General features: G+C 35.9%; 1 protein-coding gene across 8 annotated transcripts in view; it reads left to right on the forward strand.

Moving 5' to 3' along the window:
• Window positions 1–13216, forward strand: part of LOC139471968 (zwei Ig domain protein zig-8-like) — a 185516-nt gene extending 172300 nt beyond the window's left edge. For all 8 annotated transcript variants that reach the window (XM_071254505.1, XM_071254492.1, XM_071254485.1 and 5 more), the window contains 5 exons: window positions 705–924; window positions 2508–2528; window positions 4251–4541; window positions 8281–8304; window positions 9310–13216. In XM_071254505.1, coding sequence (XP_071110606.1) covers window positions 705–924; window positions 2508–2528; window positions 4251–4541; window positions 8281–8304; window positions 9310–9446 — 693 coding nt within the window. In that variant the 3' untranslated portion in view covers window positions 9447–13216. The remainder of the gene's footprint in view (window positions 1–704; window positions 925–2507; window positions 2529–4250; window positions 4542–8280; window positions 8305–9309) is intronic.
• The last annotated feature ends 2514 nt before the right edge of the window (window positions 13217–15730 follow it).

Raw genomic sequence — 15730 nt, forward strand, 5'->3', positions numbered from 1 at the left:
AGTGTGATCTAGAAACCCCACCTTCTTGATCATACAGTGTGATCTAGAAACCCCACCTTCTTGATCATACAGTGTGATCTAGAAACCCCACCTTCTTGATCATATAGTGTGATCCAGAAACCCCACCTTCTTGATCATACAGTGTGATCTAGAAACCCCACCTTCTTGATCATACAGTGTGATCTAGAAACCCCACCTTCTTGATCATACAGTGTGATCTAGAAACCCCACCTTCTTGATCATACAGTGTGATCCAGAAACCCCACCTTCTTGATCATACAGTGTGATCCAGAAACCCCACCTTCTTGATCATATAGTGTGATCCAGAAACCCCACCCTCTTGATCATACAGTGTGATCTAGAAACCCCACCTTCTTGATCATACAGTGTGATCTAGAAACAATCATTGTGGAAAAAAAGTAGATTTATCTGCAAAGCAAGTAAGGTTGTTTCTGCATTAATGAAGATTTATTGTTTCAAGATCAATGAAACTTTGAATGTGTAAAACATGTCCAATTGCACGTAATTACAGAGCTACCAGTCAGCATGTTCCATCACATGTAGGGTCATGATTTGCCTTATCAGAATTCAGCTTCATGCATCCATACAGTTTGAAAAAATAACTGAAATTCCATCCAACTCGCAATAAAAACTAGAATGTGTTAATGATTAGAATCATTCAAACATGGTGCATTCCTTTACAGGTGTCATGGTATCGACAGCATGAGGAGCACATCCTGACAATTGGTGACATGACGTGGGTGAGGAACTCCAACATCATCGTGGACTACCACGAATTCGACAACGACATCAGCCACTGGAACCTCAGTATCTCAAAAGCACAGCCTCAGGATGAAGGCACATACATCTGTGAAATTATTGATAAAAAGAAACAGGTACTTCACGTTCGACTTCGAGTGTTAGGTGAGTTGAAACAATTTGTTGGAAGTTATATGCTCGTCTCCCAGGGAAGAAAACTATCAGTCAGAAATACTGGACGGAGACACAACATGATCATTTCGATACATGGTTTATCTAGTTTCAGTCTGCATGATACTATTCATGGTTTAAGTAAGTGTTTGTAATCATATTTGCTTTAAATGGTAGAGTGTCAGTGAGTATGGTTTTACGCCGTTTTTAGCAATATTCCAGCAATATTACGGCGGGGGACACCAGAAATGGGCTTCACACATTGTGCCCATATCGGGAATCAAACCCGGGTCTTCGGTGTGACTAGCGAACGCTTTAACCACTAGGCTACCCGACCGCCCCTGTAAATGGTAGATACAATGGTAGATATCTATACCTTCAAAACCTTATTGTGTACTTCAGTCTCATCCCAATCAGATCTTTTACTCCAATACATTCCTTCTGTGTGATAAAATCTGAGGACAACTTCCTGAGAGACCTATGACTGCCCAATCTAAATGAAGGACGTATGGTTCTTGAGCCAGATGTCAGCTTCCTGAAATCTTTCAGTTTCATTTCTTTATCACCTCGATTCTGCAGTTTTGATTTCTACAAAAGAAAAACCCAGCAGAACACCAGTATTCTTTGAGGGAAATCCCTTCTGTTTGTAGTGCTACAGCACTCAGAAGTGACAGTGTGTATTAAATGTCCACAACAATGTAAAGCCAAGGCCTTATATCATCTACATTGGCAATAGTTGTTCAAGTTACAGAAATCAGATATGCTGGTCTGAATATTTTACTGACTCATACCAAGAATTTAGAAGCCGCTGTTAAGCTGATTAGAAAATTCTCCTGACTTGACCTCTGGAGGTGTTCTCACATGTTCATAGAGAGATATCTTATATCGGAGTAAAACATCTAATTTTATTGAGATTATGAGATTTTAATTATTGTCTGTAAAATATGATTTCTATTTGATCAGGATAATTTTAGTCAGTCAGTATGGAAGTTTACCACTATAGCCCTTGACTTTTTGTACTTCCATACAGGCAACTTGAGAACCCTTTGTGAAATAACAACTAGTTTAAGTAATTTACCACACTGAATAAGCTGATACAATCACGTTGTCATTTCACATAATATTGAAAAAGGTTCATCAGCAGGTTATGTATGTAGTTCCTACACAACAGATATATATTTAGTAGCAGTTTGGTATGCTATAATTGTTACAAGTCCGTTAAGATATACAGTAATACTGTAATAATTCATAAAGGTAATGGAAGTACAGATAAGGTTAATTGTCACGACCAATATTTAGGGTTCGTGATTTGTTCTTTTCAAGCCTGTTCATCCATGTTCCATAAGGTTACAGATAACTGATTACAGTATGAATATAATGTTACTGTTCTTGTAGGTTAACAAAAATGTTGCAGATAATAAGGAGATGCTTTTGTACATTCTAGGTTGATCATTTTAACTTATGATTTATTCAAGTTTATTCAGTTATAAAAATTTTATAACCATATTATTTAGTTTTATGGACATGATACATATTATTATTTGTGATGCTAATAGTATATTTTTATTTTATTTCAGATCCGCCAGATTATAAACCAGGTAAGCATGCCTTTATTGTTATAATTAATATAATTGTAATAAACTATCTAACTTATACATTGTATGTAGATTATTATACCTGATTTGATTATTATCACCATTATTAATCATTATTGCTCTGACAATTACACCATGACCACCTTGCTGTGTATTCTGAGTGAGTGAGTTGGGTTTAACGCCGCTTTGAACAGTATTCCAATTATATCACGGTGTCTCAGCTTAATGTGGGAGGAAAGTCTGAAGTGATGCAGATGTCAGACGTTAACCACTTTGGTGAAAACTCACGAGCATGGGTATGGTGCGGACAAACCTAGAAACAAAATCGGGGCGAACCAGGATTCAAACTCATGATCATGGGTTTCTCGCACTGCACAGCAAACTGTTATGCCTTAGCTTCCTGGATTATTACCAACAATAACATAAATAATTGCATACAAATTCATTCAAATAAATGAATACAGAAAAATACATTTGCAAAAAACAAACAGGTATAATGGACAGACTAACATGTAAGCATGATTAAAGTTTTTCAAGATGAGTTCTGTTAGTCTCTTGTTGGTAAAGGTCCTGCAGTTGTCACTTCAAGAAGGGGGGAGGTCAGGTAGCCTAGTGGTTAAAGTGTTCACTGTCACGCCGAAAACCCGAGTTCGATTCTCGACATGGGTACAATGTGTGAAGCCCATTTCTGGTGTCCCCCGCTGTGATATTGCTGGAATATTGCTAAAAGCAGCGTAAAATCAATTTCACTCACTCACTCACTCCGGGAAGGCTGGTTTATTGTCAGATTTGGGTCCACCAATGAAGGCTCTATACACCTCCACCGCCACATTAACCAAAAGTTACAAAACTGTTTATCATAAGAAATCTCTGCTAAAAGAACAGTTCATTGTTTCATTCTGACTGTATCATGAACATGTGTTTATGAATCACTATCAAATTAGTGATGACACCAGGTGTTCAAAAAGGTGAACATATTTACCCCAGATGATACGATGAACATTGATGATGAATTATTAATTATCTTTTATATTGTTATTACTTTAACATAATTGTCTGTAATTACCATTAGGTCCACTCTGTTGGATAAAAAATCAAACTACATGGCCTGTTAAATATTTCTCACGTTAACTTCGTTGATTTTTTTGCTGTGTTTTATTTATTTATGCTCTGTTAAAAGTGGATATTCTCACGATCATACCAAACTGAGAAAGACATGTTTTATAGACTGACTGCACTGTATTATTTAACTCTGGATGTCTGTTGAAACCTCCTGGACGCTCCCTGACATACCCAGAGATGTTACATAGAACCCCTTTCCAAGCCTGTTCAAACCCTGTCATCAGAATGTCATTGAAGGGGACTGTTTGAAAATTTGACTCAAGTTATGAAAAAAAAAAAACTTTCTCAAGAATGTTTTGATCCAGTGTCATGGTGACTATAGATTTAGTAGTTAATTATGTCATTATTACTGCAAGACAATGTCTCAATTTCACACTTAGCACCAGTTCCAACATCCAGACGTAAAGTAGACATGGGTGGCGGACCAGAGAACTGTTTCCATATCTTGATTCTTGCTCGGAATATACATTTTATGAATTTTTCAAAATGCATGATATATAAGTTCACACAGCAACAGTTGCAGTGAGATTGCAATCTTAGTTTCCTTTTAGATGAATGTCTCAGGAATTAGATCGTAACATTGTTTTGTATCTTTTGTTTCAGAAATTCAAATATATGGAAAAGAATATGTGGATTTAGGCGAGGAAGTTCGATTGATTTGTAATGCCACAGGAGGAGACTTGATCCCAGAGGACATTGATTGGTTTAAGGATGGGGATATTGTGGACTCCACGAGATTTCGAAATGTCATAATAACCAAATATCGGTCTCTCGAGGACCAAGCGCTTGTGAGTGAGTTAATTATCGACAGGAGTCGAGGAGAGGACTCGGGGACTTATATTTGTCGGAGTTCTGAAAATCTTATTGATAGCATGGAGGTTACGGTTCTTGTTGGTACGTATAGTGGAGTTTCCGTCTTTCTTATTTCTTAATAATAAAAGTTACGATAAAGTTCAGAATTAAATACTCAGAGAAAGTTTAAAGGAACACTTGCTGGCATTGTCAGTAAAACTCAGAGTGATATCAAATTTATAATGAAAATTTGAAGTATAATATATACCATAGTTCCTTTATGTGTGTAGCGTGAGTTGATAAATATGACCAAGCACTCAGTATATGTATCTAGTATTACATTATTTGTAAAGAACATTGGAACATATGTATTATTGCTGTCATTGGAATGTAAGCCTTCGTAATATCCACCATAAGTCAGGGCGGTAGAAACCATACCATCTGCTTTTGTAAGGGTTCCTGCTACAAAGAATTCATTTGCCAAATACTGAAAGTGCCTATGTCTGGTAGATACTTCAAGAAACTTCAAATGTTGGATAGTGAGCTAGCTCATAATCTGACACCTCCTGTATTCTCCATACAATGTGATTTTATTTAATTTTATATACATCTCACGCCCTGCCCTTAAATATATTGAAATGAATTTTGGAAAATTTAATGTGAAATATAGAAGGCTGATTCTCCATAGTTTTGCTATTGACTAAGGTTAATCTATTTTTTTTAAATGAGATGTCATTTTATTGTCACATCGGCTGCGGATATGTGCATTTTCTCCTGATTACAGACACCAGTGATGTTTCAGTATTCCGTCCATACTTGTAGTGTCACAGAAACTGTCAATGTAATGTGGATTTGAATTATCCCCATGTTACTCAGACATAGCACTTTTATACCTTATCATCCCAAACTGGCTGCCACAGGAGATTCGTTATAAGTAAATAGCACCACAAGGCTTTGCAGACAACTGTGACGTCATTGGTTACCATGACATCACCAACATCTATGCAACTGAAGCTTGGTAGCAGTACCTTTCACACTCAAGACACTGGTATTTACTGCCCACTAACTGAAAAAGTTTTATTTTGAATGATTAAGAAGAATGATATGGATGAAAAAAAAGAATCTAACCCTCATGTCTTCCAAGCTAATATTTGTTGATAAAAGTTAAAATATCCTCCAAGACTTGGATTTTTTATCTTTTATCAACTCATCCTGATTTGATATTGGAAGACATTCTGGTCAGATTATCTATCTCTCATTTTGTGCAGAAAATGGCCTCCTCGAAAACTGAAGGCAATCTACTTCATGAATAATTTCAAAATTGTTAAGAAAATTTAATGCCCTGTTTGATAATGAGTACTCTCTATTTTCTGAATTCATGCATTATCTGTACTTTTGATGACAGCAATACAGTTATAAATGATTTTGTTCCTTTAAATTTTTTGCTGAGTATACGTTCATTCTCTACTTCCTCCCTGCTTGTTGTCATGAAGAGCCCACCGGTAAGTGCTGTCATCTGCATGCTTCAGTCAGGCCACAACAAATTAATACACACCAAGAAACTCTGTAAAACTCTTTCAAATTTCAGAAGGTTGAATAATATCTAAAAAAGTCAAGTTCAGAATTTCAAGATGTGACAAATGAGCTTGTGCCTGATTTATAGGCAATGCATGCCCACTCACTCTGAAGAACTTTCTCCATTCATCAAAGTGGGAATTTAACTGGTTTTATTTATCAATAAAAAATAAACAAATCTGATAAATCAGAGAATGCAGTGTTCCTTTCAGCTGCAATGAATTCCTTTGTCATGGAAAATATATCATGAGATTTCATCAGTTTCAAGCGGGAACTTTTGTCATGTGTACGAGGTAATCCAACATTAAAGTAAACATCAAAACTGTGATGTATATGATGAAGTATAGTACCTGTTTGCAAATAAATAATAAAAATTAACTGCATACTTATGAAATGCCCAACTCCACACAGACGCATGCTCTAAGTGCATGGTATATTTTTCCTTGCTAATTGTCAGTTCCCATATATAAGATTTTCATAAGCTAAACATAGGTCACTTCCCGCACGGGACTCAACCCAAAAAGGTACGAGAATCTGGACTTTACTAAGAAAGTGTTATCCCAAATATAACATTTGTTAAACATAGGTCATTATTAATTAATGTTGAAGAATTAAACAATAATGTTACTAAATTTCACAGTGTTAATGATGTCTTTGAGAAACTGTGATAATTTGTCAATTTGATGTATACCAATGTACCAGCTAACAGTTCCCCATACAGAATTGACTATAAAGTCTTAAAAACTTCAAACCTTTTAGTATACTATGGTACTTGAAGCACATCTCCACAAGACAGGAGTGAGCTATTGTCATGGCTTTTGTCCATCCATCAATTTCTTGGTTCTCTAATCTAGATGTATGTTAGTAGTGCTCTTAAAAGTCTCCTACAAAAGAACTGGACATATTCATATCAATTATCACTTTCATGTGTTGGGTATGTTCTTGGTTTTAACCAAATTATACCAATGTTTGTGTGTTTCACCAGAGTGGTAGACATCTAAAACTTGCCTTACTCCCACATCACACTGAAGGGTGTCATATTAATGCATTACCATTCAAAGCAGTGTTAAACCAAACTCAATCACTCACTCACAATAACAAAACTAGGGTTTCATTTTGAAACACAAGGTCACCAGGGCAGCATATTTCAGTTAAGAAATTTGTTTTTGTATACCAATTAACCTTATTTTTTGAAAGGATGTTACATTTTCTTACTGCCAAATTTGTTGCTTTGTGAAAATCAATGGGCATCTAACAGAAACAGTGAATGTGAAATATGGAATGACACATTAATAATATATCTATATACCGGGAGAACATATATTATTTCTTAGATGAACGCTTTATTATCTTCAAAGGACAATGCTCTGATTTGTGCAAGGTAATAAATATGTTATATCACCATCAATACATTTGAATATATCAAGACAGGTCTTTATAAGCTAGTAAGTGATGTCCTGGTATGAGACAAAACACTAAATCTACAGCTCATTGTCATTCAAGTTGTAAATCCACCAAGTAAGGTGAGCTTCTCTACCTCCCCATATTGGACCAACAAAAATTTCTTCGCTACGCCTCACATTCAGTCTGTCAAAACTGAAACTGTCACACTTATTCCTCATTTCATGTTTTGGAATTAATCCGGATTTGGTTAAACAACTCTACTAATTTGTTGTGGCCAGCTACAAAATCTACATCAAGATAAAACTGTCATCTGTCAGAAAATGTGACTTAATTTGTATGAATATGTCATCTTTTATTGAGAAGAAAACTTGATAAAAAGGTTTTCTTCACTGAACATTTGGTATATTCATGCAAACATTTCTAGCTGCTTTCTTAGAACATGATTTCATTATGTTCAGTTCTCTTGTTTTGAATCCGTGTATTTGATATTTTGAAATATTTCATTTCACAGTTTAGTTGGGCTGTTTAAGACAACATGGTTATGTTACTATTTTGTTGCTTGAGGAGACAGAATTTTTGTGTTGAATATATTGAAAGTTTATTTTTTTATTTCCATATTTATGTGCAACATTTGAATGTCATGTTAAAAGTATTATAAGGAACTGTGACCACTATTTATTAATTATATTACATCAAAGATGTATATGAATGATACGGACATTATGACCAGCTCATTTATTTAACAATATAAATATATATAAGATTGCATAAAGTAAATTTCCAGTAAAATATAAAGTGTGTCATATTTCAATATGTTTGATAATTTACTATAGTCTTGTATATTTTCTGTATTTCATTTCAGCAAACTCCTCCAATGTGAAAAGAGGTAAGGTGATCTTCCGAAAAAAATGATACAGTTGTTTCATGCCAAATGTGCACATTATGAGCTTAAGGAGCCTCTGCAGAAAGTATACCTCAATGAAACTTTAATAATCTATTCTTAGCTGATACCAGTGTTGGGAAGCACATTTCCTGTAATGATTGCACAGCACAGGTTCATACTGCAATGATACTGTAACAGTAAATGAGTTTTCTACTCTATGGCAGATCTCATAAGACAAGTCTACTGACCTGTTGTAAAATGAAGGCATGCAAATTGTGTGTCACTGTTAAGATGGTCACCTGTAATTTCCCAATAACACAAGGCATTTTGAAGATTGTAGAAACCTAGAGAAAACATCCATATACAAATGCAATTTAAAACTCTTATTCCAATATTATTAAAGGTAATAAATGGATATTTGGTCATCTTTTATCAAGAAGTGTTTGGGGTTTCATGGGCACAATGCAACTATTTCCAGTTGAAGATAACAGAGGTCGTCAGTACTGAGCTTTGATCTCAGCAGTAAATACGTTGCTGTGTTTGTTGTCTGTCTGCAATTGGACATAAAGACATGATTAATAGCATTTTGAAAATTTGAATATGGTGAAAAGTTTGCTTTGGAATTACCAATGGTTGAAAGATTAATCGAATGATTGGTTAATCAATATGCTAAGCCATGAGAATCTGTTATGAATCTTGGTAAATGGTAGAATGATATCCTTGAATATGTATTTAGTACAACAGAAACCAACATTGATTTAAGGCAGTTACACATTTCTGTCAGGAAGTATTCTGTGTTTTTACTCCAGTATAAACAGAAACCCTACATGTATGCATGCGACGCCAGACGTATTTGAAGCTGCATACAGTTATATTTATTGCATACCCTGTGGGAATTGTCTTCCTAAAAAAATGTGATAACAATTGATTATCGATTGATTTACGAGGTAGGAATATTGATACGAAGCAATTCCGTTGATAATTAGTTCTAATATTTCCATATTTCAGGTTCTGGCTCCGGGTCTCAACATGCTCGGTCGGAACACCCATTCAACAAGGCAGCACTGCACATAAGCAGCAGTTTCAACATGGCCACACTAGTTGCTATAGCAACCATTGGTTTCCTGCAACTCTGGAACTCATGACAGTTGGACTTACCTTGATCAGAGATGTAAAATACTCAGAACTATATTCGAAATGAAAGGGAGGCCTCCTTGCTGTTAAGTGAAGACAAAAGGGAGACAATTCAGAAGACACAGGCTCTGGAACAACTGTGAAACGTTTGTTGCCTATTATGATTACAGATTGAGTGTTATGACTGTTTTAACAGAGACAAAATGTAACAAAATGTGAAGTAGTGAAGAAGTAGCTGTACCTTTACAAGAAGAAGAACTGGGAAGGGAGACAACTTTCATTACAAGCATTCAGGGGAGATAATACAATGGATTTTGTTCAATGTGTCCCAGGTGCAAAGGATTCATAGGAATCAGAGATAAAGTGGTCAGCATATTCCCTGAAAACAAATAGCCTGATTTCAGTTTGTTCATATATGAGCAGACAAACATACTGCATCATCAAATATGGTTGATGACGCCATATAAACACCATATAAAGATGTGTCAGGCTGAAGATTGTGAAATACAAAGAAAATAGCTGATATTTTTCCATTTAGCGTAGCTATCAGTGTGTTGACAAACTATCAATTTTGGAAAATGACATTTCTATATGAAATAAAATGTATTGATAATATATGTTGATTAACTGACGCTATATACCAGGAACCACAGGGGACAAATAGGTGGATATTGGATCACCAATGATAAAGCTGTGAATGACTGGAGCATGTCTTGTTGCGAAACAGCACATTGAAAATCTCCAGAGATGAAGTTTCTACTTTCAACTGCCAAGACAGACATCATTTCTGGAAATAATATTCTCTTTTTCCCCTGTTGAATTTCAATCATATAAAAGATGGCGATCTTCCTGTGCCCTTTGATTGAAATTGAGTTTTGTAATCAACTCTTTGTATTGATTAATCTTCATGAAGCTGATTTTTTAATGGTATTGTTTAATTGGTGAATATTTGATTGAGGATAAGCGTTTAAAGAAGCATAATGTACATTTTAACCTTAAATCTTGTTTTAGGGTACTTTATTATAAGGAAGTTTTGTTGTATATCAAATGTTTGTTATTTTCAATATTTGTAGTATTATGTTTTGTAATATTTTCAGATATATTTCACTCAGGTATGGTAGATGTTATTCTATCAAACCTCAGTATATTTTCATTTTATTGAAGTTATATAGAAAACAATAAAATCTGTTAGTCTCAGTTTTGATAATAATCATTTAAAAAAAACGTGAAATAATTTCATAAAAGTTGTACAATAGTGTACTTTTTATTTCAGTTAAACTTTCATTTCAAATTTGAATATGTCAAATGCAGTATTATACTGTGTGAAACTTGTAAGAATGACACCATCTCACAAAGAAGATGTCCAAATTATATTTTACTATAAATGTTTCCACTTTTGTACAGCCCTGACACTGAATATGATGTACATAGCCAAGCTGGAGCCAGCTGCAACACTTGATACAACTGTGTGTGCATGTGTCTTCAACGATGTTGTAGCATAATTTGACTGTAATAATTTGACATTTGTAAATACCCCATGTAAATGAGTACATTTTGTAAACCCACTTATTTATTTAGAAAAAAGTGTGTATATTTTCCAAACGTTAGCTAGTCGATATTTTAGAAGCATTTGTTAAAAATGCTCCTTTGCTGAAATGTACTGTTGAAAAGAGTGACGAGCATGAAGAAAGGTATTTACAATTATGATACTCTTTATGTAAATTATGAGCAAATATGATTATGGATATTAATATTTGATTACACTCTGTTAAGCATGTATCAGGTTAACGATATATGGTATACACAGCTTTAATGCCTTCTCTACAATATTGAGTATTCCTATCTTCAGTATAAGCATGTAAACACATAAACATTAGTCTGATACAAGAATAGCAACTTATGTGTACTGTGCATCGGGGTGTAAGTTACAAATATTTAACTGATATCAACCCCGCTTCTAATGGAAAGTTTTAATTACTTTCTATTTTTTGAGAGACAAACAAAAAATGCTAAAATTAATATTACCCATTTGCAAAACAAACAGTCATTTTTTATGATATCTAACCACTTAACTAAAGCATATTTATTTTTCACATAAATTATATGACGCCAATTGATCTAATCTGAAAATACTTTATTTTGATGGATTTTAACTTCTTTATACTTTCAATGCAATGTTACAGGTGCTTGGTATGAAGAAAGTGCTTATTTTTTATCAAATTCTGATGAACCAAGATGTAGGCGTCTAGCTGATGCTCAGGCTGGGGTATACAATACGCTTAAACTTGTAGCACTGGGAGCCTCATTCTGACATCAGTGTTAACAATGACAGGGGGGTCATGGCAGTACAGATAAGTAATTTTGAGAACCAAAGAATCATTTGAGCTATTACCTAGATAACCCTGAAACAACCCATAGAGGTAGTTAATGTATGTCTCTATGAAATGAAAGCATAACATCCTTGTATAACTGGTATGTTTTAAAAACATGACTTTACTACTTCAATGAATAACCATTCTAAATGTATGTCCCAAACTGTCAAACTTTTGCAAGTCTTACAAGCAATTACAAGCACCAGTGCCAGTTTTACAGATTATGATAAGTGAATTTTGAAACATTCTTTCTTCTGGTGACATGACTGATTTTCAGTGATCCATTCAAAATAGATAATCTTTACTACTATTTTGCCTTTAACACCCAGTGGAATCTGTTCCGACAAATAATGCATTGACGTTTTATATTTAAGTATTCTAAAGATGCAAATAAAAAGCTGACATAGATTAAACAATAGTGTTTTTGTTTCCTCCTGAGAAATGCATAGCATGTTATTTGATATATATTCCAAGGAAAGCACATGAGGACACTATCGATAATGTTGGGTTGGTTTACGTTGAACTCAGTCTTGATCAAAATTAAGCATAGGTATCTGATGTGACATTGGTAGGATGGATAATCTATGCTGATCCAAGTTTTAAACAGACCATTTATTTACTGTACATAATACCCTGTTGCACAGTCAGATCATTTTCTGACTATATTCTTCATGGATGTACAACATTCTATGTAACAGATGTTCTAGGTACAGTGCTCCCTCACACAAAGTGCCATAGATGTAACCAATATCGCATGATAACTCCCTACCATGAATATAGAAAACCATGAATGTCTCAACTCTATAGGGCTGGGAATGGGTAACTTGGGTACCCGGGTCAGGGGGGCACGTGATATATTGTTTAATGACAAAAATTATCTAGAACTCTATGGTTACACTACAAGTCACTAATGTTTGCATTTCTTTTTGACTATGCACCCATTCCTTCTGATTTTTCATAAGATATAACTTAATTCAACTTCAGTGTATGAATGACCAGATTGTTCAATACATGTATCTAAATACGTTTTGCCAGGGATATGATAAAAATGTTCCCAATCGGACATTTTGAAACATCTCCTGAGACCTACAGTGGGTACCCGGGTAGAAAATTTGGACTCGTCCCAGCCTTACAACTCTACCAAGTCAGTTAATAAAGGCTGAAACATTGAGAAAAATAAAGGTATTCCAGATCAAATCTGCATTAGTCTTGAAAACAATATGATCATGGATGTGCTGAGGGTTCCAGTAATGAATCTTTAAATTTTGTCGAGATCCAATTGACCAGCAAGTCTGATTTAAGTCATTGATAACCCATGTTTATGTCTCCAATTAAGGATGGCTATCAAACTAACAGTTTCAATTCCACATGACACTACGTACAGAGTCTAGGTGTAACACAGACTCCTAGCCATGGATGCAGTTCCCCTTTAACATGACCCTGAAACCAACTTGAATGATGGTTTATAGAAGCTCTCATAAAATATGTATACCAACTGTCAGGGATTTTACCTGCCATTCATTGCAAGTGTTCCACATGGGAAACTTCAAAGCATGATACCACGGCTTAAAGAAATAATGCCAGGACATTCTATGGTATCTCTTTGGAAATAAAACCAAAATCTTGAAGAAATGTTATAACTGGCACTGTTACCGGCAGCAACTGTCTCAGAATCTTGCAAACAAGTTAGTCTCACTTAACAAGGATGTCATGTGACAGTAATCAGTAAAACACAAGTATTGTTACCATGGAAAGATTGTACTTTGTCTTGATCCATACACTAGAATTTCCACTGCAAAACACTAACTGCTGAGGCTAAAAAGATAATAGTCTTAGTTCTCAGGCACCGCCCGCATCATCATAAAGTCTGCCACAGGTTTCGTTTTTATGGGGTTTTTTAAATCCTAAAACAATGCGATCCACTATAGCACACTGTTCATTCCCTGTCTCTGCGCACTGCTTAACAGTGCATCTCTTAGTATAGTCATGACGGAAATAGGAGTTTGTGTGCTTGTTTATGTAGGAAGGCCCTTTCCCAGGTTGATGGTACACAACTGTTTATTTTGTTACATACTTTTTTGAACAAGCAAAAAAAAAACACTGCCCACCCGCACTATTTTTTCAAAAGTCATTGCCTGAGAACCAATTCTTTTATTATTTTAAGCCTAAGTGTCGTGATATCAATGAATGTGGTGTGTTGTCCACGAAGGGAAGGTCATGTCAGTATATCTTACCTCAGTTTGATTTGCCAATTCAACTTGTTTTGTCAGGGTGCACATTTTTATCCTGAGTTCCAAAGGAATGTTTTCAGTGAAAGCATTTGTAACAGAGATTGATCTGTGAATCTGTGTATATTAGTCTTGTAATACTATGTAGATATATGGACCAGTGTTTGATTTGCCTAATATTGCAGGACAGCATCTCTAGAGTACAAGCCCAGATACACCCCACTACCTGTGATTCATGGTTACCATGTACAAGTTAGATTTGCCTAATACTGCAGTACAGCATCGCTATGACAAAGCCCAGATACACCCCACTACCTGTGATTCATGGTTACCGTGTACAAGTTAGATTTGCCTAATACTGCAGTACAGCATCGCTATGACAAAGCCCAGATACACCCCACTACCTGTGATTCATGGTTACCGTGTACAAGTTAGATTTGCCTAATACTGCAGTACAGCATCGCTATGACAAAGCCCAGATACACCCCACTACCTGTGATTCATGGTTACCGTGTACAAGTTAGATTTGCCTAATACTGCAGTACAGCATTGCTATGACAAAGCCCAGATACACCCCACTACCTGTGATTCATGGTTACCGTGTACAAGTTAGATTTGCCTAATACTGCAGTACAGCATCGCTATGACAAAGCCCAGATACACCCCACTACCTGTGATTCATGGTTACCGTGTACAAGTTAGATTTGCCTAATACTGCAGTACAGCATCGCTATGACAAAGCCCAGATACACCCCACTACCTGTGATTCATGGTTACCATGTACAAGTTAGATTTGCCTAATACTGCAGTACAGCATCGCTATGACAAAGCCCAGATACACCCCACTACCTGTGATTCATGGTTACCATGTACAAGTTAGATTTGCCTAATACTGCAGTACAGCATCGCTATGACAAAGCCCAGATACACCCCACTACCTGTGATTCAGGGTTACCGTGTACAAGTTAGATTTGCCTAATACTGCAGTACAGCATCGCTATGACAAAGCCTAGGTTCATCCCACTACCTGTGATTCATGGTTACCGTGTACAAGTTAGATTTGCCTAATACTGCAGTACAGCATCGCTATGACAAAGCCCAGATACACCCCACTACCTGTGATTCATGGTTACCGTGTACAAGTTAGATTTGCCTAATACTGCAGTACAGCATCGCTATGACAAAGCCCAGATACACCCCACTACCTGTGATTCATGGTTACCATGTACAAGTTAGATTTGCCTAATACTGCAGTACAGCATCGCTATGACAAAGCCTAGGTTCATCCCACTACCTGTGATTCATGGTTACCATGTACAAGTTAGATTTGCCTAATACTGCAGTACAGCATCGCTATGACAAAGCCCAGATACACCCCACTACCTGTGATTCATGGTTACCGTGTACAAGTTAGATTTGCCTAATACTGCAGTACAGCATCGCTATGACAAAGCCCAGATACACCCCACTACCTGTGATTCATGGTTACCATGTACAAGTTAGATTTGCCTGATACTGCAGTACAGCATCACTATGACAAAGCCCAGATACACCCCACTACCTGTGATTCATGGTTACCGTGTACAAGTTAGATTTGCCTAATACTGCAGTACAGCATCGCTATGACAAAGCCTAGGTTCATCCCACTACCTGTGATTCATGGTTACCGTGTACAAGTTAGATTTGCCTAATACT

Source organism: Haliotis cracherodii, unplaced genomic scaffold (assembly GCF_022045235.1).
Source record: "Haliotis cracherodii isolate W230 unplaced genomic scaffold, xgHalCrac1.p SCAF_1, whole genome shotgun sequence".
Taxonomy (NCBI): Eukaryota; Metazoa; Mollusca; class Gastropoda; order Lepetellida; family Haliotidae; genus Haliotis; species Haliotis cracherodii.